Source organism: Corvus hawaiiensis, chromosome 23 (assembly GCF_020740725.1).
Source record: "Corvus hawaiiensis isolate bCorHaw1 chromosome 23, bCorHaw1.pri.cur, whole genome shotgun sequence".
Taxonomy (NCBI): domain Eukaryota; kingdom Metazoa; phylum Chordata; class Aves; order Passeriformes; family Corvidae; genus Corvus; species Corvus hawaiiensis.
Window position 1 is genome coordinate 4,863,441 of NC_063235.1, and position 26,248 is coordinate 4,889,688.

Here is a 26,248-nt window from a genome sequence, read left to right on the forward strand (position 1 = left end):
TTTGGGGTGAGCGTGGCTGGCTCGGGATAGGAGTTTGCGGAGCATCCCTGCTCCTGCCTCCCCTCTCCCGCCGCTCCTCCTGCTGAGGCAGAGCCCCGAGGGGCATCGGGGGCAATGCAGGTGCTTCGGTGGAGGCCCGCGGGCACCGTCACCCTCCGTCCATCCCTCCGTCCGCCCGTCGGTCCACACAGGGCCCCATGCACCGAGTGAGTCCGTCTTTCCATTGTTCAAACAATCTCTTTTCCACATGCGGTGCCAAAGGCTCCCCGCTCGCTCCCGCACGCGCCAGTATATTTAGCTGCCTCTGAGCCTCTACCTTTCCTTATATAGGAGAGGCCAAACGAATTTCTCACTCTCATTATTAATAGCCTGAGAGGAGCTCTTAGGAGGCTGCCAAAAATAGCAGGCAAACAGAGAGCACCCGGGGTGGGGAGGGTGTCGTGGCAGGCAGGGAGCCGCCGGGACCGCCGCGGGAGGGATGCCACGCTGCTGGTCCTGGCTTTTCCCTTTGGGAACCACGCTAAGGTGTCTCCCAGCATCCTGCCCCGGGTAGGGGGTCCCCCACGCCCCGCCAGCTCTCTGCAGGTAGGACCGGCGGGGCTCCGGGCGGGCAGAGCAGCCCTGTACCCCCGGACTTGGCGGCTGGGGATGCTGAAACAACTGCCCCGTGGGTGTTGGGGACACCCCAACCGGGTGGCCTGGGGCAACCCAGGGATTCCCATCCCCACGGGGTCCCCCTGGACATGGGGATCTCCTGCGGCTGAAGCGTTGACAGGTTTTACCCTTTTGTACACTCCACGAGCTCTGCTTTGCCCTCGAGCTGCCTTGGGCTGCTGCTGGGCCCGGCGGTGTGTGCCAGCTCCCCCCAGGACATGGCTCTGAGACCCCCGCCGGGCACCAGGGGGACGTGGGGCAGGTGGCAGAGCTGGCCGGCCGTCTGCGTGCTGGTGGCAGCCCTGGCTGCCTCGGTCCGGGAGGGAGAGGGTTTCTCAGCAGAGATCACCCACGCAGCATCCCCAGAATTGGGCACATGTGCCGGGACACCGAGCCCGGGATGGGGCGAGCGAGGAAGGAGCTTCGGGGTGCCCAGAGAGCGAGGGGTCTTCAACTGCACCCGGAGATGTTGCATCCCAGGGTCTGCCTTAAATCCCTCCCTCCTCCCTCCCTCCCTGGCGAGGAACTTCTCCCGCTGAACCGGAGGATGCTGCAAGCTCCTGCGGACGAGCCGGAGGAGTCCTGTGGCAAAGTCAAGGCGAGCGGGGAAGCAGCGTGCTCGTGCCGGGTGTCAGCGCAGCTCGCTGCCGCCAGCCCAGCCTGCTGCGGCCGGTGTCACCTCCAGGACCGTGAGTGGCCTTGCGGGCGGGAGGTGCGGGATCTGCGGGGGGCAGCGGGGCTTTCCCCGCCGCCCACGTTTAACCTTCAGCGAGCCCGGCCGGTGCTGAGCCCGCCGGGGCCGGGGATGCTGCTGCTGCCGGGCTCCGGCTCGGCGTGGGCAGGGAGGGGACACCCTGGGGTGGGGGTCACCGCAGCCCCCCCTGCTTGGCGCCAGCCCGGGTGGAGACGGAGGAGTGGGGGGCAGCAGCAACTCTCTGTGTGTCTGGGGGGGCAATGGGGCCCCCCCGCAGGTCCCGGCGGCAGGGGGGCCCTGGGGGGTGAGTGCCCGGCTCTGCGGGCAGCACCCGGCCCTTCTGCCTGCGGGTGTCCCCCTGCACCGGGGCCGGTCACCCCCTCTCCAGGGAGCCGAGGTGCCCTCGGCCACGCAAAGTGAGGACACCCCATGCCTGTGGGATGGGGTGGGAAGGGAAACCCAACTCCTGGGCACCTCGGCATCGCATTTTGGACTTGCACGGAGGGAAGTGCTGATCACCATGGCCGGGTGCACCAGGGCAATGCGCCCACAGCCCAGACACGGGCAATGCCGCGGGCGAAGGAGCGGCAGAACGGGAGCCGGGGGGCTCCCCCAGGCATCGTGTGCCAGCGCTCCCCTTGCACCCACCTCCCTCCTCCTTGCTGGGCCTCTTGGTATTTTATAAGCCACTCGGCAGCTGCTGCATTGGGTTTGTCGGGGATGGATGAGCCGGGGGAAGCCGGCTGGGGGGGCAGAGCTGGATGGGAAAACTTGGAAAGGCCCCTGCGGGGCAGCGGCTGCAGAGCTCGGCCGGGGACGCGGCGCTGGCGGAGCCGGGAAAAAAAGGGCTCTTCCTTTTATAGCCAGGCTGGGGTTGTTGGGTGCCTGTGGGTGCCACTACGGCCGGCCCCGGCAGCCCCCCGACTCCTCCGCCTCCTCCTGCAAAGTCGCCTGCCCCTGGTCCCCACAAACGACCCTGCTCGGGCAGGGAGCTGCTCTCGGGGCAGGCGGAGAACACGGGGGGCTGCCCTGGCCGGGGACTCATAGCCGATCTGCGGGCACGGAGAATTCGTGGAAGAGGGGCTGCCCCGGGCCACAGCTCCCTGGTGGGTTTCGGCTCGGGGTCTGCAGCTGCCAAAGGCAGCGCTGGGGCTGGGGAGGACTCAGAGATGCCTGCAGTGGTGGGGGCACGCCCAGGGCTGCAGAGGGGTTGGTGGTGATGACTGGGAATATCTGGGCACAGAGAGGGCGGTGGGGTAGAGCCGGTCTGTGGAACACGGCAGGGGCAAGGAGGGGTGGTGGGAGGAGGCAGGGGTGGCCTGGGCTGGAGTTGGGGGACACGAGGTGCCCCGGATGCAGGGAGCATCCCGTGGAGCTGGGTGCAGCCCTCCAAGGTCACTGGGAGAGCCCTGCTGAGAGCTGTGGGAACCATGCCATGGGATGGGGCTGGATGGGCCCCTGGGGCTGGGGTATCTCTAACACCCAGCCCTGGGAGGCTGTCCAAGGTCAGCCGAGGTGACTGGAGATGAACTCGGCTGCAATGTGAGAGCCCTGATGCTGTGCCCTGGCTTTGTGGTTTCAGGATGGGTGCAGCCATGAGCTTTTGGCTCCCACTGAACCCTGACAGCCCTGCCAGAGCCTGGGACACCGGCAGTGCTACAGCAAATCCTCCCGGCAGCATCACACGGCACTGCAGGGCCGGCAGAGCGCCAGGGCTTAAGTGGGTGCATCTCTGCAGCGTCTGGCCTCAGGACACCCACTCAGTTTGATTTGGGGTGGGACAGGGGTGCTGGTCCAGCCAGACACGCTCTGCCCCACCACTGCTGCTGGGCTGGGGACTTGTCTTGGGTCCTGGGAGCCGTGTCTGGGATCCTCAGGGCCAGATCATCAGGACCACCCATGCAGGAGCTCCTGGGGTGCTGGCAGAGCACGCTCGGGGGACCATGGCTGTGCCATGCTGTGCCCCATAGAAAGCTTTGGTGTCTCAGGGGCCAACCGAGCAGCGACTCTGCTGCCTGTGGGTGCTGCAAGCAGGGCCGGTGACGTGAGGCTGTACTTGGCGCCCAGTGAGCTGCAGCGCGTGTGGCCACGGCTCCGGGCGCTGAGTCACAGCCACACCATGTCCAGCCTGCCCCACATCCCTCTTGCCCACGGCCAGGCCCCCCACGCACCCCTCACTCCCCTGTCCGGGAGGGAGCAGCCCTGGGAACCCAGGGACACTCCCTGTACCTGCCATTGTCCCACTCCAGCTGCAGATTTAGGGGTGGGAAGGTCACTGGGGTCAAGGCATATTTGGGTTGTGGTGACACTCATCCCCTCTGTCACCCTGCCATGGCCAAGCTGTGCTGGGGCCGGGGAGCCCCCTGCAGCCCCATTGGGGTCTGAAGCCCAGAGCTCTCAGCTGAACCACCCTCCCATGGGCAAAGGCATCTCCAGCCTTCCCTGTCCACAGCTGCTGCGTGGGGAGGGGTTGGGAAGGGCCCAGAGCCCTGTGTCCTTCTCCTGAGCCTGCAAACGAGGTGAGCAGGGGCATGGCGGGGGTGGGAGATTGGTGCCCCCCGAGCTGGCCCAGCTGCATTGACCGGGAACCACTGCTCAGGCACACAGACAGGGGGATTTGGGGTGTGGAATGTCCTGGGGGTGGCAGGGTGGCAGGAGAGCGAGTTGGTGCATCCTGACCCAGTGCAGCAGCAGCAGCAGCAGCAGGAGGAGGAGCAGCAGCAGCAGGGGGGTCTCCTGCCAAGCCAAGAGCTCGGGCCGAGGGGGATTCCCCCTGTGGAAGGGGCTCCAAGCACAGGTGCCCACCTCTGCCATCCATCTGTGCTGGCCCTGTGGGCTCACGGGACTCGGCCCTTGGCTCTGCCCCCATCTCCTCGCAGATGCAGCTCCCCAGGTGCCCCCACAGCCCAAACTGCTGAGCTTCGGCTGCATCCTGGAGCTTCCCATCACCCACACAGGGCAGCCACCACCCAAACCCCAGCCTGAGCACCCTCCAGCCGCCTAGGGACTTCTGGGTCCAGGGCACACAGGCTGGCCACGGCTCTGTCTTGTCCTCCAAACACCGGGATCTCCGTTCTCCGGGGTGGCTGCGGGCACAGGGGGCCAAATGGGCAGTGCCTCCACCTGCACTGCGCCAGGCAGAGGCCGAAGACGGGACTGGGGTTGGGTAGGAGATGCTCCCCACAGCCCCTGCCCGGTCTTGGGTTTCACCACAGCTCCTTCCAGGATCTCACTGGAGCTGGAGGACACGGCCGGGAGAGGGTCAGCTCCGTGCCCCACGCCCCCAGCCCCGCGCCGCCCGCCTCTCCCTCCCAACCCTACATACTTCTTCATATGCCCATACGGAGCCGGCCGGCCTTATGGAATGTTAAGAAGTATGTATTTTTGGGCTGGGACCCCCACGCCGGGAGCCTCCATCACCAGCACGGTCCAGACGGCGCCTCCGGAGAGACGATGCGTCCCTGGGGCTGGTAAAAAGGAACCAGATCAATTTGCAACTGGATTTGGTCCCCTTCAACCAGCTGCAGCGGCGCATGAGCTACGGCACCCGCTGCACCTCACCGCCCCGGCCCAGGGCGCTGCCGCCGTCCTGCCCTGAGCGGGCTCGGGGTGAACAGTGGGTGCAGGGAGCGGGAGAAAGGGGGGGAGGCGGCGGAGGGGGGGTGCAGAGTGGGGCTTTGGTGGGGTTTTTGAGGCTGCCCGGTGGAGAGGAGGCAGGCGGAGCGGCTTCAGCTACGATTTCCAAACTTGCCCGAGGTCGTCGTCAAAACCGCGGCGTTTCAGCAGTCGGGAAACGCCCCGTGAAGCCACGGGAGCCCTGGCACAGGCGTGAGGAGCCACCAGCCCGGCGCGTCCTTGCTCCGCAGACTCCACAGCTCCCGTCCGAGGCGGTCGGGGAGAAAGGGCTCCCTGCGGGGACACCCCCAGGGTCCGACCCCCGAAAACGCGGGAGCTCCAGCCCCGCTCCAGCAGAGACAGCAACATAAAGAGTTAATGAGAAAGTGAAACTCGAAAATTAACTGTCCCGACGCGCCCTGCCTCGATCTTTCCGGACCTTAAGACACAGCACAGGTTGGTGGCGTGACGTGCTGCTCTCCCGCGGTGGGTGTTTGGGGACAGCGCCCTGTCCCTGAGGGGGGGACGATAACGGGGGGCTGCTCACCTCGCTGCACCGGCGGAGCAGCACCGAGCCCTGGGCCGGGCAGGAGCCTGGGCGGGGGCTGAGGGGTCTCTGCTTTCGTGGGGTGGCCGGGGGCTCCTGGAGGGGACAGGGGTGGCTGGGGGCGTTCGTGCAGGGCGGCAAAGCCCTGCCGGCCTCACCCACTGCCCACGGAAGAAAGTTTTGTTCTCTTTCCCGGCAGGACCAGGCTCACCGAGGACCCTGCGCGGTTCTCGCTCGCGGCCAGGCTGCCATGGGTAAGTTGGGGGGCTCGTGGCGTGGGGGGCACGGGCCCTGCAAGGGGACAGCACGAGGGACGCGGGGACTCTGTGCTTTTGCTATTTCTGCTCTCTCCTCCGGGCCGTGGCGGCAGCGGGGCCGGTGCCGTTCCCGGGCGTCTGCAGGGCTGAAGGAGGGTGGGGCTGGGAGAGCTGCTGCTGCCGCCGGGCCCCTGCCCTGCCCGGCACAGCGCGCTGGGCTCCAGCCGGGAGGAGCTTTAGTGCCCGCACTCCGGCCCTTCTGTCATTTTCCTTCTTAGGTTGGGATGGAATCGGCATTGCACTCTTCCTTGGAATGGTCGTTGGAATGGCACTCATAGGTGAGCGTCTGGCACGGGCTGAGCAGCGCTCGGGGTCACTTTGGGAGCTGCTGAGAGGGAAGGGGCAGCACTGGCCGCTCGCCGCCTGGAATTCTGCCTGCACTGCTGCAGCCCTGCACACCGTTCCTCTCCTGCCGGCCCTGGGGTGTCCCCATCCCTGCACCCCCAGCCCTCACTGTCCACTCTGGTCCCTGGTTCCTTTTGGGGAGGCCGGTTCTGGTGCTGGTGGCAGGGGGAGAAGTGGGTCACAGAGAGCACCCTAACGCTGCTCTGTCCTCCCTGCAGCCGTGGCAGGTGGTATGCCGGTGTCCATCAGTGCAGTGGGGATTACCAAGAGTGTGGCTTTTGCCTTCGCTCTCACAGTCGGTGAGTGGGGAGGGCAGGGGAGCTGGGCTGTGCTGGGTGGGAATACGGGGTTGTACCCTGGGCTTGCTCTAAAGCCAAACCAGTTCTTTAACTCCTCACTGGTCCAAATCTCCCCTAAATGTGGGGAAGGGATCAATCCCCAATGTGGTGGGAAGAGTCAGGACCTGCTGGGGTAGGGGTCAAGGCTGAGGGCCTCAGGGGCCATGCAGGAAGGTGACTGCTCTGTGGCAAGAACAACACTTGTGTCCACTGGCAGCAGTGGCCAGAGACAGAAAGGGACAGCGGACAGTGTTGGGTTTGCTCAGGAGCAGAACTTGCTGCAGGCAAACTCCCTGGCACAGTCCAGGGAGACCCTTGCCTCTCCCTGCCCAGGAGAAGCCCTTGGCTGTCCCTGCCTCGTGGTTGTCCCTTAGAAGGCAGCTTCGATGCTTCTGGGACATCAAACGTTTGTCTTTGCAGGGTGAAAACAAAAGGCCTGACTCTGCCCTGCGAGCAGCAGCCGATGCCATGCTCTCCAAAGGAAGAACTCTAGGTCACCAACCCAAAGCCAAGCAGTTTTTCTTCTTTCCAAGCAGCCTATCTTCCCATGTCAGGCTCTGGAAAGCCCCCGCAGACCCCCAGCTGCGCCTTTAAAAGATTTGGATTTCCTTGAGCAATAAATTCCTTGAAAGTTTTAATAAAAGTGTGTTGCACACGTGCGTGTGTGGTGGTGCTTGGTGTGCGTTGTGGCTGAAGTGCCTGCCCAGCTCCGGGGGATTTGCCGGGCTCCAGGCAGCATTTCCAGCCTTGCTGCTGCTCCCCTGCACAGCGAGGGGCTGGCTCTGTACCCTGACAGCCCTGCCAGAGCCTGGGACACCGGCAGTGCTACAGCAAATCCTCCCGGCAGCATCACACGGCACTGCAGGGCCGGCAGAGCGCCAGGGCTTAAGTGGGTGCATCTCTGCAGCGTCTGGCCTCAGGACACCCACTCAGTTTGATTTGGGGTGGGACAGGGGTGCTGGTCCAGCCAGACACGCTCTGCCCCACCACTGCTGCTGGGCTGGGGACTTGTCTTGGGTCCTGGGAGCCGTGTCTGGGATCCTCAGGGCCCGATCGAGCAGAGACCACAACATCAAGAGTAAACATTGAGAATGAAAGTGAAACTCAGCGAGCGGTTTTAGGCATTTTCCGTAAGTCCGTTATCAGGGGATTTCCTGTCATTGTCTTTCCAGCAGCACTTGGCCCCTCAGTACCCACAGCACAGGTTGGTGGTGTGGGGTGCTGCGCTCCCGCGTGGGGACAGCGCCCTGTCCCTGAGGGGGGGACGATAACGGGGGGCTGCTCACCTCGCTGCACCGGCGGAGCAGCACCGAGCCCTGGGCCGGGCAGGAGCCTGGGCGGGGGCTGAGGGGTCTCTGCTGTCGTGGGGTGGCCGGGGGCTCCTGGAGGGGACAGGGGTGGCTGGGGGCGTTCGTGCAGGGCGGCAAAGCCCTGCCGGCCTCACCCACTGCCCACGGAAGAAAGTTTTGTTCTCTTTCCCGGCAGGACCAGGCTCACCGAGGACCCTGCGCGGTTCTCGCTCGCGGCCAGGCTGCCATGGGTAAGTTGGGGGGCTCGTGGCGTGGGGGGCACGGGCCCTGCAGTGGCACTGCCTGGGGGGACACGGCGACCCTGGGGTTTGCCCCTCCTCCCCTCTAGTCCCGGTAGGGCTGAAGGAGGGTGGGGCTGGGAGAGCTGCTGCTGCCGCCGGGCCCCTGCCCTGCCCGGCACAGCGCGCTGGGCTCCAGCCGGGAGGAGCTTTAGTGCCCGCACTCCGGCCCTTCTGTCATTTTCCTTCTTAAGTTGGTTTTCACTTGTCATTGCATTCAGCTTTGTACTCGGCCTTGGAATCGTCATTGGAGCTACAATTGCAGGTGAGCGTCTGGCACGGGCTGAGCAGCGCTCGGGGTCACTTTGGGAGCTGCTGAGAGGGAAGGGGCAGCACTGGCCGCTCGCCGCCTGGAATTCTGCCTGCACTGCTGCAGCCCTGCACACCGTTCCTCTCCTGCCGGCCATGGGGTGTCCACGTCCCTGCACCTCCCAGGCCTTGCTCCCCACTCTGGTCGCTGTGCTCCCCACAGCCCCTGCCTGGTTTTGGGATTCACCAGGGCCACTGGCCCCCATGCCGGATGTTTTTGTTATAAACTATGTTTGATTCACCTTGTGCTGCTGACAGGTGACAGACTGGGTTGACAAGTGCTGTGTGTCCCGTACTGTGCCCCATGTGTGTCCTCAGGGCTCACCCCACACTCAGTTGAGTTTCAGTTCCTGTATTTTCTCTATTTAATTACCTCAAAGAAATGCATTATGCAGCAGTGTTGGTAAACAAGGCAGAACAGTATTTCCCCAGCACTCTGTACTTTGGCCTCCCCGGGCAGTGCCAGCAGCATGTCCAGGGCCTGGGGTGGCCATGGGGGCAGGGTCCAGGCCCAGGGGTGCCCGGTGTGGCCGCACTGCCTGCGCTGCCCGGTGTGTGGGGCCCCCCGATGGCAGCAGGGAGGTGAGGTCTGGGCGATCTGCTCCTCCTTGAGGTGCTCCCCATGGCTAGGGGGGATGGGGAGCCGTATGCTTAGGCCAGGCCTGCTGGGGGGGACCCGGGTTGATTTTTCTTCCTCTTCCTCAGGACTCCTGAGGGTCTGTCCTGTTGGCCATTGCGGTGCTTCGGGCTGGGGCAGAGTTAATGTTCCTCCCAGGGGCTGCTCTGGGGCTGTGTTTTGGGTTTGTGCCGAACACGGGGTTGATGACACAGAGGTGTTTTGTTAGTGCTGAGCTTGCCCAGAGCCAAGGCCTTTCCTGCCCCTCATACGGCCGTGCTGGGGAGGGATTTGGGAGTGTGTGGGAGGCTGGGAGGAGACCTGGCAGGGACAGGTGACCCCAAGTGACCAATGGGGTATTCCAGAGCATGTGACATAAATGGATGGACGAAGGCGGAAGGAGGGGACATTTGGAATTGATGGTGTTTCTCTGCTCCATGTGAAGGGGTCCTGCTCTCCTGGAGGTGCTGAGGACCTGCCTGCCCACGGGAAGCAGGGAATGAATTCCTGGGTTTGCTTTGCTTGCGTGCACGGCTTTTGCTTTCCCTATTAAGCTGTTTATTTCAGCCCACGCGTTTTCTGGCTTTTACCCTTCCGTTCTCTCCCTGGTCCCGATGGAGGTGTGGGGGGGGGTAAGCGAGGGGCTGCGAGGTGCTTGGGGCTGGCTGGGGTTAGCCGCGACAGCCACCAAGGCTCTGGGCTCTGGTTTGGCTGCCGTGCCGTGACCCCGCGGATCCACGCCGGGACCCTGGCAGTTGTCTGCCGTGGCCCTGCACTCTGGACCCCCCGGTACCCCGGCTGGGACCCCCACCTCTGTCCCGTGCGCCCCTTGCTGTATCTGACCCCCCAAACAAAGCTCAGCCCTCTGCCTCCTGCCCGGGCGGGACGCGCCGGGCGTGGCTGGGGCGGGGCAGCCCCGGGGCGGGCACCGGACCCGTTCCAGTCCACGGGCACTGCGGGCAGCTGAGCAACGCTGCGGGCAGGTGAGCGACGGTGCGGGCAGGTGAGCAGCACGGGCAGCGCTGCTCCCTTTCCTTTTCCACCTTCCCTGTCCCTTTCCTCTTCGTTTTCCTTTTCTTCTTCCTCTTCTCCCTCCTGCCCTCCTGCCTTTTTCTCTCTTAGGTGTGAGACACAGAAGCAAAGGAGCTGCCACTGGAGCTGCTGCCCAAGAAGGTAAATCTCCAGCACTTGGGTTCACTGCCTGGTCCCAGTCCCGTCAGGGACCGGGCCAGGCTGGGGGCTGCGAGTTCTGGGGCCGGGGAGACTCAGGGTGCTGCTATGAGGGAGGGGCAGCACTGGCCTGGAGCTACAGGTTTCTCTCTTGGTGCCAAAATTGGGCTGACATCTATCCTGCTGTCACTCAGTGCAGCAGTCTCTGCCAAGATGTCCAAGAAGAAGCCAACTCCAGATGAGGAACTCAAGAAGGAGACAATTTCAGATGAGGAATCTGGGAAGGAGACTCCTAGTGATGAACCTAAGAAGGAGACAATTTCAGATGAGGAATCTGGGGAGGAGACAACTCCTGGTGATGAACCCAAGGATGAGGCTGGTCCAGGTAAAGTCCAGGGGAAGTTTAGGTTAGACATCAGGAAAAAATTCTTCACTGAAAGAGTGATTGGGCACTGGAATCGTCTGCCCGGGGGGGGGCAGTGGTGCAGTCACCATCCCTGGACACAGCTTGGCCACCCTCTTAAGAGCTGGGGATGTGCTGGAACAATGGGTGCCCTGAAAGCACAAGTGCATTGCAGATGGGGCTGTAGGGGTGGTGGGTGTGCAGTTGGGGCCGGGGCCCCGGTACCCACCAAGTGCCTTGGGATTTGCCGTGCTCCAGGAAGGGATGGCAGCAGGCAGTGTTTCCAGCCCTGCTACTTCTCCCCTATACAGGGAGGAGCTGGCAAGGCAGAGGATGAGTTGGCCTGTGTTTGATTAATCTTGTGCTGGTGGCAGGTGACAGACGGCTGACATATGCTGTGCTGTTCCGGGTTGGTGGGTGTGGTGGGCAGGGTGGGTGGGCACCCCAGGGTGTGCCCCTTCTCCCTTTTCCTCCCAGCCTGGGGGGGCAGTGGGACCCACCCCACCAGTGGCCTCTTCCCTGGGATCTTCAGGGGCTGGGGGCAGATGAAGGCAGGGGGAGGCTGGAGGAGCTGCTGCTGGCACTGGGAGCCTGCTCTGCCTGGCACAGGGTGCTCAGCACTGCTCAGGGGAGCTTTACTGTCCATGCTCCTGTCCTTCCTGCCCTCCTGCCATTTTCCTTTTCAGGGAAGAAACAGGAAGTCATTGGAGTTGCCATTGGAGCCACAGCGGGAGCAGGTGAGGGTCTGGCACCGGATGGGCAGCGCTCGGGTTCACTGCCCGGTCCCAGCCCCTGTGGTCCTGAGGACTGGGCTGGGCTGGGGCTGCGAGTACTCTTGAGGGCTGGGGAGAACTGGGGTGCAGGCAGGGTGGAGGAGGGGCAGCACTGGCTGCTGCCTGGAGTTCTGCCTGCACACACTGCACACCGTTCCTCTCCTGCCGACCATGGGGTGTCCCTGTCCCTGCACCCCCAGCCCTCACTGTCCACTGGTCCCTGGGTCTTTTTGGGGAGGCCGGTTCTGGTGCTGGTGGCGGGGGGAGAAGTGGGTCACAGAGAGCACCCTAACGCTGCTCTGTCCTCCCTGCAGCCGTGGCACTGGTTGGCATCCCGGTGTTCATCGGCGCACTGGGGTTCACAGGAGCTGGCATCGCCGCTGGCTCCATTGCTGCCAAGATGATGTCGGCAGCTGCCATCGCCAACGGCGGCGGAGTGGCCGCCGGCAGCACCGTGGCTGTGCTGCAGTCGATCGGTGAGTGGGGAGGGCGGGGGAGCTGGGCTGCCCTGGCTCCATCTCCATGGGAGGGAACACAGGGTTGTACCCTGGGCTTGCTCTAGAGCCAAACCAGCCCCTTAAGTCCTCACTGGTGTGAATGGCTCCAAACTCTCCAGGTTCTCCCTGCCCAGGAGTCCTTGGCTGTCTGTGCCCAGTGCTCGGTCCCTCAGCAGGCAGCCTCGATGCTCCTGGGACTTCACACCTTGATCTGTCTTTGCAGGAGCTGCAGGTTTCTCTATTGGTACCAAAATTGGGCTGACATCTGCCCTGAGCACAGTTGGTGGAGCAAGCGGTGCCTGGGTGTCCAGGTGGAAGAAACCTCCAAGTGACAAACCCAAGAAAACTAACTCGTGTGACAAACATGAGGAGAAGACAACTCCAAATGAGGAACCCAAGAGAAGCCAAGCAGGTGCCTGATCCCAAGGCCTTGCCATGCATGATGGCAGGTGCTGGGAAACCCCCACTGACACCTCAGAGCCTTGCCTCTCCTTTTAAAAGCTTTGGATTCTCCTGAGCAACGAGTGCCCTGAAGCCAATAAAGGTGCTTTGCCTGCAGCAGAGTTGGTGTTTGTGTGTCGCTGCTGCTCTTGGGTGATGGTGGCATTAGAGGGTGACAGAGCACAGGGGATGTTCAGTCCCCAGGACTGACCCGCTCGCTGACGGGTGCCACCAGCTCCCCTGCACTCGGCTGGGGGAAGGTGCATAGTTACTGCCCACGCCAGAGGAACAAAACCGGGTGTGAGTGGGATCACCACGTGGGAACCACCAGGTGTTGCTGTGCAGGTGATCAGCTGCAATTTTAACAGCGGCTTAAAAACAAATGAGCCCTCCCCGTTTGAAATCTCTGAGATTCTGCTCTTAAACTTAGATTCCAACATCATACAGGAAAGGAGGATGCACTCTTTTATTAAGGTTAAAGGTTTTTAATCACTTTTCCAGAATACAGATACGATTGAAACAAAAACTATTTTGAGGGTCTCAATAATTCACTTATTAATACCATACATTGAGCTCTATAAATTCTCATATAAGAAAATGTCTGCTTAATATAGGTTATGATGCACTGGTGACCTAGTTACATCTTCTGCAGTAACACTTTGCAGTTATATAGCACCTTTCATCACGGCACTGCAAAGCATCCTACGGAATTCTGCCTCATAATGCCCTAACGAGGTAGGAAAGTCTGGCCAATTTACGGAGGGTACAACCGAGGTACAGATTGGAAGGGACAAGACATGAGGTGTCATCGATCCAACAGGAGTGACGGGAAATGTGTGCTGGGGCTGGGGGATGAGTCAGTGGCTTAGCTGGGGAGAAAGATCAGGTGCCATCACCCTCACCCTTCTCTCCAAAGCTGCAGCCTGGCTCCCAGCAGGTCAAAAAGACCTTTTCAAATTGCCCTGGCTGTTTGTGTCATAAATATGCAGAAGAGAGGATAAAGGACCCAGGACTCGAAGGCCCAAGCCCCTTTGTTGACATAGCCAAAGGCTGACTAATAATCAAGACAACCAAGCTGGGGTGTGTGGCTTGTGCTGCCACATCCACTTGGATCCGCCAAGATTAAAACCATGGCATTTTCAGATTTGGGGTGCAAAGCTCTGTCCAACTTCACTGTTTCATTGTCATAAATTCTCTTCTCCCACCTGGCAGGTGAAAGTTAGGTATCCCAGCTCTTGTTTCTTTAATAAAAGCTGAATCTCTGCTGAAAATCCGTCAGCTTAGGGAATGTGATGTCCAGCAGACATTTCAGTTCTGTGGCTAGAGGAATCCAAGCTGCCCTTTTTTGCTTTGAGCCTTTATGACTTTTAAAACCATTCTGCAACTGTGCAACACTCCCTGGAGCAGAGCCAGCACCAGTGCCAGTGGTTGAGCATCAAGGACCTCCTCAGTGAGATGTTTTGAATATGAAACCATGAATCTTAGGGACTTAATATTTATATTAGTGTTTTGCCATGTACCATCAATTACCTGCCTGCCCAAAGCACCTTCCCAGCACCTTGCAACAGCTCTTCTGCCACTTGCTCTTCCTAGCATGTCCGAAATTGTTCCCTCAGCAAGCACAACACAACAGAAAACTTCTGGAATGCTTCTTGGGATTGTGGTGGGGGAACTGAAGACAAAAAGGCAAGTTCCTACAGTTCTGCTGCTGGAAGAAGTTTGTGCCAGTGGTCAGACTAAATGAGTGATTTCTTCCTTAGTTAAAAAAAATCCACCTAAAAAAGGGCTGGGGTCAACTCCAAAACAAACACAGTAATATTGTGCAGAACCATCTGACCCCCCTCATCGTTTCCAAGCCAGCTGTTTCCTCCCAGGGAAGATGCAAAAGCAGTCAGTCCTACCTGCCCAACTCTGCAGCCATGGCGCTGGACCAAAGGGATTTCCCTGGAGCAGCTGAGCCCTGTAAGGCAAAGGAGAGGATCCTGTGGGGACTCCTCTGTTACATCACCTGCTGCAGGTGAGAAGCTCTGGCAACATGAAACAAGACCTGCAGCTCTGAGAGGCACAACACACCCATTTCAGTGTTCCCCAAACCCTTTCTAGACTTTCTCCTCAGCAATGGTCTGTGATTTTTACACGCTTTCGGTGCTTGTACACAGGCACAAAAAAAACCCCAACAGTTAATGCACAGGAACTCAACTGCTCAAAACTTATTTCTTACTTATAATCTTACAAGGCTGATGATGCTACAGGGAAAGTACTGCCAGGGAGCAGCTCTTTAATGAAGACAGCAAATCTTAGTTTTGCCTCTGGAATGTTCAAAATGGATGACAGGTCAAGGAAGAATGAGGAGGAACCTGTTGTGCTGAGGAGAGCAAAGCTCCAGCCATGCCAGGTGGTTGCGAGCACGGTAAGCATTCGATGCACGAGCATTTGTTCTGGGTTCTTTGGTTGTTAAGGCAACAGTGAAGCTACTGCTCGAGGGACTGGGGAGTTACCGAGATTGTTACCAAAAAAACCAATGACTTTATTGCACATTCCTCTGAGTCACCTCTGTGAGCCCTGGCACTGAACCAGCAGCCCACCTGGGGACACGTGATGAGGGACTTTGCTGCTGTTTTAAGTCTCTGAGGAGTTGGAAACTATTCCAGAGAAATCCTGGGGTGTTTTTTTTAGCAGTAGTTAGCAGAATAATTCCCAAGGTAATTTAACTTACTTTTGCACCTAATTCTGTGGTTTTCAACTTGCCCCCAGTTCCCTTCTTTAGTGAACTGAAGCCAGCATGGAGCAGCAGGTTTGCACCGAGCATACCTCCTGCACTGGGACCTGCTGGCACCCTGGTAGCAGAAAGTTTTCTATTTTTCTTTCTCATAGCCATCTTTATTGCTTCTCTGTCCACTCTGAGACTACAGTATAAGGAAAGACTGGATGAGGCACTCAGTGCCATGGTCTGGTTGACAAGCTGGTGTTAGGTATCAGTGTGGATTCGATGATCTCAAAGGTCTTTTCCAGCCCAGTTGTCTCTGTGATTTAGCAGGATACAGCATGATTTTTCTCTTTAAAAGAATATCTCAATAAACCTTGGTTGTGTGCTCAGCAACTGAGTCAGAAGTGTTGATTACAAACAAGTTTGTGTTCAGAACTTTGAGCCTGTGTGTATAATCTACAAATAGATTTTAATCCTTCAAGATAATCCTTCTTGTGTGTCAGTGTGAACTTGAGCTGGGCTGACAAGAAATCCCTCACGAAGCAAAAACAGCCCAGGCAGACCCTGGAAAAAGCAGACCATTGCCAAAGGGCCTCCAAGGAGAAGTGAAATTGAAACTAAAACTACTTACTGTGTTAATTATTACCATGGAACTGCAATAAAATGTTTCTCACATCACATCCACCAAGTCAAAGGAGTTTCCACAATGTTTAACAACTTTGCTTTCAGCCAGTGAAAGTTAAGGGGATTTCACTTTCCTTGCTGAGAGAATCTGAAAGGCAAGTGTCTTTCGTTCTAAGTGCCTGCAAAAAATTGGCCTCAGTGAAAGTGTTCTCAGACAAGAAACAGTGAGGATGTTCAGAGAAAGAGAAGTGTTTCTCATAAGGTACAAACATCCTGCGTTATTCTATGGGAATATTTCTGTTAATGTCTATTAAGGAATGCTCAGCTGTGGGATTATTTTTCACACCATCCCCACCCTAGGAAAGCCTACCCTTCCTGCTGCCTTGCTCATTCCCAGGGGGGATCAGGAAAGGAGGGAGCCGGCAAGGACAGCGTGCTGCACCCCCAGCAGCTGCCCAGGAGACACAGGAATTCCTGGAGCCTCCCCTGTGCTGTGGACACTGAGGCTCTGGGCACACCTGTGTGCAGCAGACACACCTCAGACCTTTTCAATCCCCTACAAACTGATCTTTCCAGAATGATTTTGTTTTCCCTGAACCTTCCCAGTCCAAACCACTCTGCCTGCAATTTCACTATTCAGTGTAACAATGGGGAGGGGCAGGTTGGTGTTCATGGAGCAAGAACTGAGCCTGAAGGAGCATCCCTGAGCCTCCGAGTGCCAGGGAGTGGCCAAAACATCTCCCCTGGGAATGCCAGGCCATGAAGAAAGCAGAACCTTTGCTCAGAAATGACAGACACAGATGAGCTTTGGTCAGACAGAATCAGGGGCAGGTTTTACTTTTCACATAATTTTCTGTATTAAAAAATACATCAGTGAAATCTGTTACAGGCAGGGACAGGACTACCGAGTACACAACGTCAATAGACTACTTTCTGATTTTATTTTTGTTAAATTACTTTTGTAACTGCTAAAAAAATAATTAAAAAAACCAAAACAAAACAAAAATCCCAACCAAACAAAACAAAAGAAAACAAAAAAAGGAAATATTATTCAAGGCTGTTGATTTTCATCTCTTGAAATTTTAGTGACAAGCTCAAATATCAGATCCCTGTTACAGAAGATGGATAACTGACCAGAGCTAGATAAAAACCATACAATTCTCTTCTTTAAAAATAGTTTGGGTTTCCAACGAATTTGTGACCACTGGTCATCAGAAACACACACCTAGAGTTTGAGAAAACGGAGATACACACAGTATCTGATAATGTCCTGTCCTCTAAACACCACATGGGAGCTTTTCTCTTCCAAAAGACTCAGTAACAGCCAAGCCTTAAAAAAAAATCTCTTTCAATTTCCAACACTATGACTAAATTTCTTTGGGTGGGGCGGGATAAAAACACACATGGTCATTTTCTACCACAGTTCTGCTGTCAGAAGTAATACTGCATCCTTTGTACAACACTGCCCGCGTTGCAAAGGTGGAAAGAGAAAGAGTGTGTGTGTATTTCTGTTTGAAATGACAAAGCCCTCTCTAGATTTGCCTTACAAAATAATCAAAACCATAGGAGTAGGGAAAGAGGAGAAAGGAAAGCTGCCTTAAGGGAAATAAACTTTCCGTGCACCACAGTATTTGCTGGGTTATATGGACAGACTGCAGAGCTACGGGGCTGGGGAAGGGATTCTGCACAGAGCCCAGGACATCCCCTCCTGGACAGCCTCCGAAAGGTCACTCGGAAGTTTGACCTACAGCACCTCTTCCAACAGGGCGAGAGTTGCCGCGAGCCCCGAGCGGGAGCCGGCGTCTGGCCTCGCGTGACCACTTGACAGCAGCCAGAGTTGTCCATTGGGATGGCCAGCGGCTCCTGCCTTGCTAACATTTGATCCCAGTTTTCAAAAAAAAAAAAAAAAAAAAAAAAAAAAAAAAAAAAAAATTATAAAAGTGTATGTGTAGGTGTATTTATAACAGAAGGTGTCTGTCTAAACCTCACCCCTTTCTCTCGTATCCTGTGGAAGAGCTCGAGGATCTCCACGTGTTCCTTGGCAGCAAGGGCTGCCAGCCAGCAGGCTGGGAAGTCACCTGAGCCACAATCTAGCTCTCCATGCCCAACAGTGTGAGGGTAGATTTTACACAACCATTTTCCTTAAAAATATCTCACAACTTTTAAAAATCCTAAACAGATAAAGGATTTATGCACCACTCCAATAGGTGAGTTCCACTTAGATTTGTTCCGAGGATTGACTGGTGCCACAGGACGTTGGGATTTGCAGCTTACACAGCTTGCTTCCTTCCAGTTCCAGTTTGTACATCCACTGTGGTACAAAATCTGCCTGTAGGTGACATTATCTTGGCTTACTTGATACACATTTTCCAAAGGCTGGACGTATTCACATTTTGGTGCTTCTGATGAGTATTCAAAGGAAAATACCCCACTGCAGTTAGTCTGATAACTCAATATCAGAGTCCTCTGATTTGACTTTGGCAAGTTCTTCATGTACCTCCCTCACCATAAGAATCCGTGTTAACATGATGTCCAAGGTTCCTGGGTCTATTGGCAATGTGGAATACCACATGGGGCTGTTGGGAACACAGGAGCGCTCGGGCTGCAGGTAGAACACATCACTCCTCTGCTTCACGCTTTCAGAACTGCCAACGCAAACAAAACAAGGTTTAGGAACGCTGGCCTGCACTTACAATCTTACCAAGAGTTTAAGAAAGAATCGGCAAAGAAATCAAAGTTACATTGAGATGACAACACTGTCTTCCCCCTTCCTCTTAGGGAACAGTTAAGTTGTTTCCAGGTCACTCAGCAGAAGTTGCTTATAAAGAAACAAAGAAAATCAAAGTACCTTCTTTTTCAGTGTCATCCAGTTAATGGTAGGAGTGATAAATGCATTTGACATGCAATCCCTGAATGAAACTGGTTCTGGGATTCCAGACTTGCTGCATAATGTGGACAAGTGGAAATGGTCTCATGGCTTAGACTGGATATTAGTGAAAATTTCTTCACTGAAAGGGTTGTCCAGCCCTGGCACAGCTGCTCAGGGCAGTGGTGGAGTCCCTGTCCCTGGAGGGATTTAACAGCCATGTGGAGGTGGCACTTGGGGACTTAGGCTAGTACTGCCCTTGACAGTGCTGAGGGAACAGCTGAATTTGATTAGAGGGAGTTTTCAACCTAAATGATTCTAAGGTGCTATTCAAGAGTGAGTAAAACTAAATCCCAGCTTGCCTGGCCATGCTGCAATGCTAAGCCCATCTGCTTGAAAGACTGACTCCAAGGCAGCTTCCAGGCTCTGGTAGGGTTCTAAAGTCTCTAGAGCCAGGATCCCTCCTGCCTGGCTTTGGGATAGTCACATCAAAACAGCAAAGGGAATTTGTACTGCTGCCTGCACCACTGCAGAGGCTCAGCCATGATATATGATGAGGAGCATGAAAATGCTTTCCCAGCCCTTTAGAACAACTAAAAGCTTCTAATGACGTGCCAGTGAAGACAAGGAAGGTAAGAAGAGGGAGAGAAGGAGCCTGGACAGCTGCATGCCTGTCTCTGCCTCAGTAATGGGATATTTGTAGTATGCTCAGTAGGTACATTTCTGAGGGTGATTTATCTGAGTTTCAGCTGACACTAATGAGATGCTGTTTCATTTAGCATGTGTATTTTCTTTGAAGAGAGAAGAACATCATCTTCCACCTGCTCAAGGATCTAACTGAAGTTTATATAGAAACAGGAGAGAAAAATGATTTATATCTCTGTCCTTGCTATAGTCTCCTTTCTAACTCCTAAACACAAGTTAATCTCACATCTTAGCAGGCAAAATCTATCAGGAGTTTTACCTAATTCACACTTCTCCTACACTCTTTCACAAGGAACATGATGTTCCTTGGGATATTAGTTATAATCTCCTCACAAGAATGATGGTGTATGGGAATTAAGGGAGATGAGAATGCCATGAACATTCCAGTTTACATTTATATCGAAGAATTTATTTATTTAAATAATACATCTCTCTCTGTAACTCTGCTCTTGACTCAACACCAGTAACAAAAAAACCTGTTTGGGGCTCTCACAGCAGTGCTGCTGTTGGAATTCCTGTTCTGCTCACACTGAGGGATTGGGAACTGGGGAGAGGAACCACAGCACGGGCACAGAGGGTCTGAGTGGGCTCCTTGCCCAAATGCCTGTTCTAGTCTACACACAGACCAAAGCTCAAGTTCTGTCACTTACCATTTTGATAAGTAAAATTCATAAAGTCGGACTGGACACCGGAGGGGATTATCTGTGTTTTCAGCCATTTCCACTGCTGTTGGAACCTCCTCATCTTCACTGCGTTTCCTTTTGCCTACTGATAATTTATCTGGATACACAAAAATGGCATCACAGAAGTTCAGTGAAAAGCAGCACCTTCAGAAACAAGGCCTGGCGTCTCAGCCCAGCACTCAGTGGTGACTCTGCATCACCCAAACCCACTCCTTGAACTGGTTCTGTCACGTGTCACCATCCAACCATGGTCACCTGGTGTGATCTGCTGGGTGGGCAAAGGACTGCACATCCTACAGGCCAGGTCCACAGCCCATTCCTCATCTAGAAAACTCACAAGAACTAGCAGGAAGACATGGAGGATATAATTTTACTTATTAAAGAAGAATTCATGTAATGCACTGGAACTATAAACTGAAGAAGCCAATAGGATCGAAGACTTCCTTTTCCCAAATGCCAAAATTAACTGAGAACAAACATCTGTGTGTCTTTGCCTCCGAGTGCAAGCCCCATATTGCTGTTTTCCACTGGGGCTGCCTGGTCTGCTCCCCACACAGACCCAGGACAAATACGGGAATTAAAAAGCCACAATAAAGGTCTGGACCTCCAAACCCTAAGATTGTGAAGTGCTGAGAAAAGGACTTCAGAAAAGGCCTTTAACTCTTGCAGTAGTTAATAGATGCAAGCTGAGGATGTTACGAAAGACTATTAAACAAATCTGCAGCCAAATCTGTGACACTTCCTCTGTAAGTTTTTCCTGGGTGCCTTGGCTCATTCCAAATTTCTCTTTAAAGCAGAGAAAAATACTGCAAATACATTCAGGATAACAGCATATGCTTAGCTCTGCTTACAGCAGAACATATTTGTTCTCCCCAGTCCTTTTTAAAAGAGAAGCAGACAACACAGAATCACAAAATCCTGATTCCATAATTCAAACACAAATGTGACTGCCCAAACACCAAAGATCAGAGAGCACTCACCTGATTCTACCTCTTGTTTTTGAAAGGGTGGGAAAAAACGTAAATATGTCATCTTAGTATTATACTTCAGAGTTCGAGTGCGCCTCATAACATGGGCAAAGGACAGTTTCAGGTGCTCACTGACATTCTTTAGTTGGAAGTATTTGGTGTTGAAGAATAGAAGGGTGTTCAACAAAACGATGGGGGAATATGCACCCAGCTGCTTACATTCCCACAAGTGTTCCTCTTCAATTCTTGAGAACATATAACCTACAAAGAATGGGCAAAGGACAAAGAAAATAGTTATTTATGCATATAAATCCTCTTTCAGCTAACCTCTATTAATGAACCACACATCAGGTCAAATTCACACCTATCATCAGCAACTGTAATCCAATAAAACCAGAATACTGCATGCACAAACATAAGAGCATGGAGAACCAAGCTGTGGAACAGCATGATCTTCCCATACCTGAAGAGAAGGATATAAAGGAACTGCAGACACCAGCAGATTCTCACTAAGTTCTAATTTCACTGTATTAAACCACACTCAGCCAACTGCAAAAATGTGTAATTCCTACAACATGAAGTATGAGTTTAAAATGTCCCATTTTATGTATAAATAGCCCATTGTGATTATCATAAGTCAGTTAGGAAAGGGAGATACAGGGGCTTAGAAGAAATTTGTTGCAAAAAATATCACTATGTGCAGCAAACTATATGTAATTGGATTATTTCTGTATTAAATAGAAAGCTCATTTTTCTAAATGAAAAGCCAGTTGTGGAATTGTCAGTATTACTTAAATTTCACTGATACTCTGGAAAAGATGTTGTGTACTCACAGGGCTGGTGTCCAGCTCTACAAACCACATAATCAGGCTTGAAAACCAGTTAAAAGTATCTGCAGAATTTGGGAAATCTTAATTTGGGAGTTGAGACAAGATTCCAATGATTTACTAATATGATCCTCAAATTCACCAGGAGTATTTCCAGCACTAAGATGGAAATATCAGTGCAACTGTATACAGTATTTGCAGTATTTGCAGTACCTCATCTCAAATACTACATTCAATTCTGGCTACTTGTATTTAAAAAAAAAAAAGAGCTAAAACTTGAGGGAAGAAGAAAACTTAATGTGTTGAGTGCCAGAATAGGAATCCTTTCTTTCAAAGGATTGATCAGAGGCAAAGATATATTTAAGTGTAACCATAACTGGTAGATACAGACATAAAATCCATGGTGTAGAGAGGAGACTAACATGACAGCCTCAGATCACATTCTCTTCCTGGCCCTGAGAAAACATTAATTTTTGATACAGCTTTGTCATGCAGCTACATAAAACAAAAGAATTGTCCTACCATTTGGAAGAATTGTAGGTTCCCAGATTTTCAGAAGTTTTGTGAGTTCAATCATAAACCTGGAATAGGGCTCGGTGAAAATGTTATCTATTCTACCATTCTCAAACAGGTACTACAAGAGAAAAAAACAGGAAGACAAACAGTTTGTGATTATATAACATTGCAGAGAAGATACAGGACATCAGATTCTTTTCCTTTCTTGTGTCCCAGTGCCTTATGGGGCCAAACACTTTGGTGAAATCTCCAGTAAAACAGCAAATCAAATTTCTGCAGGGATTGGGACCTCTTCACTACGAAAGGAGAGATCTAGACAAGAACTGTGGTTAATATTTCAAGCTCTAGAGCTGTTTTCTGCAAAATCGTCTTCCTCTAAATATTCTTGAAAAGGTCTGCCTATAAAAACCATAATTATTGAGTATTTTTCTGTTGAAAAGAACTTTACATGCTAATACCTCCTGACAAGAGACACAGGCTGCTGAAATTGCTCAGCTTGCAGCACCAAGGAAGAAAAGTTCCTTAAACTTGCCAAGGAGCAGTTTAGAAAAGTTTTCTAAAAGTCAGGAGTTTGTATCAATAAATAAGTCAAAACTGGAACACAAAAATCACTGATACTCCTAGAACTTATCAATGGCACTTTGAATTTTAACTCTTTTTACATTTTGTCCAAGCATAGCAAGGAAAAAAAAAATTAAGATGATTCCATGTCTAATTAAATAGGTTTTATGTTATAAGTAGCTTTTGACTCTTTATCTCAAAATGCCTGTTTCAGAATAGGAACAAGCAGGCTGCTCTAAAGGAAACAGAACAGAAATATACTGAACATTGAATTTTAAACACAAATAAGTGTTATTCTATGTTTGTACTGCTACTGTTGCAAGGCAGGTAGTAAGGACTAACTACACTACTCTTAGTATTCACTAATTACAATGCAGTTATTCCCAATGTATTTTTTCTGTAAATATTGCCAACACAACAGGTGTCTGTCTTGTCACTGGGAATCTTTCCTGGGCAATCCCTTCCATGTAAACTTATATAGCACCATGCAATTATTTTAGATCTAAACCATTCCATCCTAAAACAAGTATTTCTGAGGAGCAAATCTTTCCTACACACAAAAAATTATCAAAAAGTTCCAAATCCAAGTACTTGTGTCTAGATAGAAACACTCAGCCCCCACATCACATTCCTGTAAGACCAAGAAGAACTTGGTCACTGTGACCATAAAAAAATCCAGAAAAATTAGTTCTATATGGGACTAAGGGAAACAATAAAACACAAAAAAGAGACATTCTTGCCTCCTCTATAAACCCCAAGCTCCTATGTGGGACTGTGGATGTCCCATAAATAACCAGAGCAAGTTCTGCATGTTCTCAGCAGTGCCCTAACTCCAGAGTTACCTGCTGAATTCCAAGGCACAAGTATAAGATGCTGTCAGGGTCATATTTTTCTCCGTTTGGTCTCCGCACCTCTTGAATAAACTGGCACAAGCCAAAACTCAGCTCAGCAAATGTGCACGAGAGAATGTCCTCCTTGAGCTTCACAGGATGAACTGGAGTCGAGGAAATGATTAGCAAAACTAATTAATCACATTAAATCTTCCCACATTCCTGATTACTTCATGTAGGCAGAACTCCTAAATTCCTGTCTCCTACATGAACTACCCTGCATGACTAAATGGTGAACTCCTTCCTAGCTGTTGGCTGAGAATTGAATGATTTGGCCAATAAAACCCAGACCAGCTGCGTGTGCAATCAGTAGAAATGTTACAACGAGTACTGAGGCTTGCAGGAACTCAGAGCCCAGACATGTAAATGTTTGGGAGTCTGCTGAACCCAAAATGTGGGATGGCAGTGGTTACATGAGCTTGAGTCAGCCTGGGGTTGATAAACGGGTTTCACCCCTCCAGCTGGACTCAGACGAGTGAGAGACTCACCAGAGTGAGAGAAAGACCTCAAATATTTCCCACTAGTTCTGGACATGAGTTGAGTGCAGCATATCCCACTTCTTAAAGGAAGAAGGAAGGAAGAGTTCAATGGGACATGCAGGGGGTTTGGGAAGGGAAGCAGAGCAGCCAGGAATTGACTGATCAAATGATCTGCAATGAAATTATCAGGCTTGGCTGCTCCACACCTCAGAAGTGCCTGCTTGGGAAATAAGCAGGGAATCTTTCTGGGAGTGGGCACAGTTTCCTGGAAATGATTGTAATATTTACTTCCTTAGCCTCAAGAAGAAAACATAGCAGTTCATGTGAATAATCCACTTCTGGGAAATAAACCCCAACTGTTCTCATGGAATGACAACAAAAATTCCAAATAAGGGATGAAAAAGCGGATCTCATCCTAACTAGAATTTTTCCCTTCAGGGGTATTTCTTATGTAAGTCCTGCCATGCTTAGTTCTTTAAATTGCAAAGGTATTTATTACAGTTTTCTCTCTTCCCAACCATCCCCAAAGAGCTCAATTCTATTCTTAACTTAAATTCTCTGCTTGACCCTGCAAATTTGCCCACAAAACTCAGTGCAGTGATGTAAGATCTGAGACAGGGAAAAGGGGAGTTAGACACTGCCAAATCCCAGGACTGCTGGGCTTTTGTAAAAAAAAAAAAAAAAATCCATGGAAAAATAAACAAAATAGTATTTAATTGTCATTATTATCTATCACCCCAGTGAGACATGAGGAGCAATAAAGTTAGTTTCAGGCAGGTTGCAGCACAGAATGGGCAGACTTTTGATATGTTTCTTTCCAGCTGTGAAGCCTAGAAATAGGGTGTTAAGATTTTGATGTTGGATCACACCATTTTTTTACAGCAAACAGTTCTGCTGACCAACAAATACTTTGGGAATGTGCCAGCTACAGATAAAATGGATGGGGCCAAGTTGGTGTTGTCAGCTTAGAATTATGGCCTGATAAATCTGTAATTTCATGGTTCTATAATAGCTCAGAAACGCTCTGCAGCTGCATAAAGCATCTGTGCTACAAAGAAAGAATTACTGCATGCAAAGTAAGGTAAAGTGGGGATTTCTAATGTTTTAGAGACTTATTTTAAAAGGAAACGGATCCATTAAGAATGTAATAGCTATGATTTTTAAATGCATGGAAAGATGCAAGACAGAATTCTATAAAATCTGTTCTCCGCTCACGGGTATTGCAGAACTCAGTGATATCCAATCTTAATTTTTACTTGAACAATGAATCAAGCCAAGTGCTCTTCCACTAACAGACACTTTGTCTCTCCACTGAGAGACAAATTTACCTGAAAACTTCAGGTCCCCTTGTTCCTCCTGTGCATTTTTCCATTGGACCCAGTTTTTCCAGGCGTTTACCCCATACATGTACTTTAGGGTCATCCCAGAAACAGAGCAGCCGGGGTAGGAGCCCTGCATCAGATTCCGGGGCTCCACAGCAACTACAGACTTCTTCCGTCCCTACAGGAAACCAAACACATCAAACAAAGCAGCATTTTATCAGCTCCTCATCCATGGATGGTTAGATTAGATTGTTGTTGTTTCAAAATTTAAGGAATTTGTGTTCCTTACCCGTCTTTTTGGCTGTGGGAAGCCATCCCTGTGTCTCCGTCTTGCCCGTGAACGTGAATGTAAACCCGGTCCTTTACTGAGAGGGTCAAATGAGTCTGAAGTCAAATCAACACCATGAAAAGTTTAATCACATGATTTAGCAGCCCAGGTAGAAGTGTCACTGTCACTGAGATACTATGGAACACCTCACAGTTGACAATCACACCTGTATATTCAAATAATGCTGACATTTGACTAATTAAGCAATCTGTGCACTTGCTGTATAAAGATAGTAAATTCTCAATAGGACAAAATAGCCCCAAAACAGTGGGTGTATTTATTCAGATAAATATGATCTTAGCCCCCACTCACATGGATTATACCCAGGGACACAGAAGTGATGAACTCAGAGGAGTCAAGCAAGGCTTCCTGCTACTCCTGTCAGGGGCTCTGCAGAGCGCTGTCTTTAAAGACAGCAGTAATATTTTTAAAATAGTAATTTTTAGTAGATCAACTATTGCAGCT

The 26,248-nt window shown here is 52.5% G+C and overlaps 2 protein-coding genes across 24 annotated transcripts in view; one reads left to right on the forward strand and one right to left on the reverse strand.

Annotated features, from left to right (window-relative positions):
• Window positions 1-1,186: 1,186 nt before the first annotated feature.
• On the forward strand, window positions 1,187-12,424 carry LOC125337476 (interferon alpha-inducible protein 27-like protein 2). 17 transcript variants are annotated; one of them, XM_048327242.1, is made up of 8 exons: window positions 1,187-1,343; window positions 5,710-5,764; window positions 8,320-8,363; window positions 10,146-10,196; window positions 10,393-10,578; window positions 11,283-11,333; window positions 11,684-11,845; window positions 12,090-12,424. In XM_048327242.1, exons 1-8 carry the CDS (start codon window positions 1,202-1,204, stop codon window positions 12,284-12,286), a joined length of 888 nt encoding a protein of 295 aa, XP_048183199.1. In that variant the 5' UTR covers window positions 1,187-1,201; the 3' UTR covers window positions 12,287-12,424. The 17 variants fall into 17 exon arrangements, 15 of the variants coding, with proteins under 15 accessions (XP_048183199.1, XP_048183205.1, XP_048183211.1 ...); XM_048327248.1 differs by lacking the exon at window positions 1,187-1,343 and adding an exon at window positions 5,375-5,449; XM_048327254.1 differs by lacking the exon at window positions 1,187-1,343 and adding an exon at window positions 5,382-5,419 and having other exon boundaries at window positions 10,388-10,578.
• Window positions 12,425-16,449: 4,025 nt separating this feature from the next.
• ZMYM4 (zinc finger MYM-type containing 4) overlaps window positions 16,450-26,248 on the reverse strand; it is a 39,639-nt gene continuing 29,840 nt past the window's right edge. For all 7 annotated transcript variants that reach the window (XM_048326946.1, XM_048326945.1, XM_048326951.1 and 4 more), the window contains 7 exons: window positions 25,745-25,839; window positions 25,462-25,633; window positions 23,607-23,758; window positions 22,210-22,321; window positions 20,873-21,121; window positions 19,860-19,989; window positions 16,450-18,283 (listed from right to left, as the gene is read on the reverse strand). In XM_048326946.1, the coding sequence (XP_048182903.1) occupies window positions 18,076-18,283; window positions 19,860-19,989; window positions 20,873-21,121; window positions 22,210-22,321; window positions 23,607-23,758; window positions 25,462-25,633; window positions 25,745-25,839 (1,118 nt within the window). In that variant the 3' untranslated portion in view covers window positions 16,450-18,075. The remainder of the gene's footprint in view (window positions 18,284-19,859; window positions 19,990-20,872; window positions 21,122-22,209; window positions 22,322-23,606; window positions 23,759-25,461; window positions 25,634-25,744; window positions 25,840-26,248) is intronic.

Bases quoted from the DNA above. Each gene is read 5' to 3' on its own strand.
- LOC125337476 (XM_048327242.1), top strand. From the start codon at position 1,202: ATGCTGCAAGCTCCTGCGGACGAGCCGGAGGAGTCCTGTGGCAAAGTC. The intron at 1,344-5,709 runs GTGAGTGGCCTT...CTTTCCCGGCAG, and splicing joins CCGGTGTCACCTCCAGGACC to GACCAGGCTCACCGAGGACC. The intron at 5,765-8,319 runs GTAAGTTGGGGG...CATTGCATTCAG, and splicing joins TCGCGGCCAGGCTGCCATGG to CTTTGTACTCGGCCTTGGAA.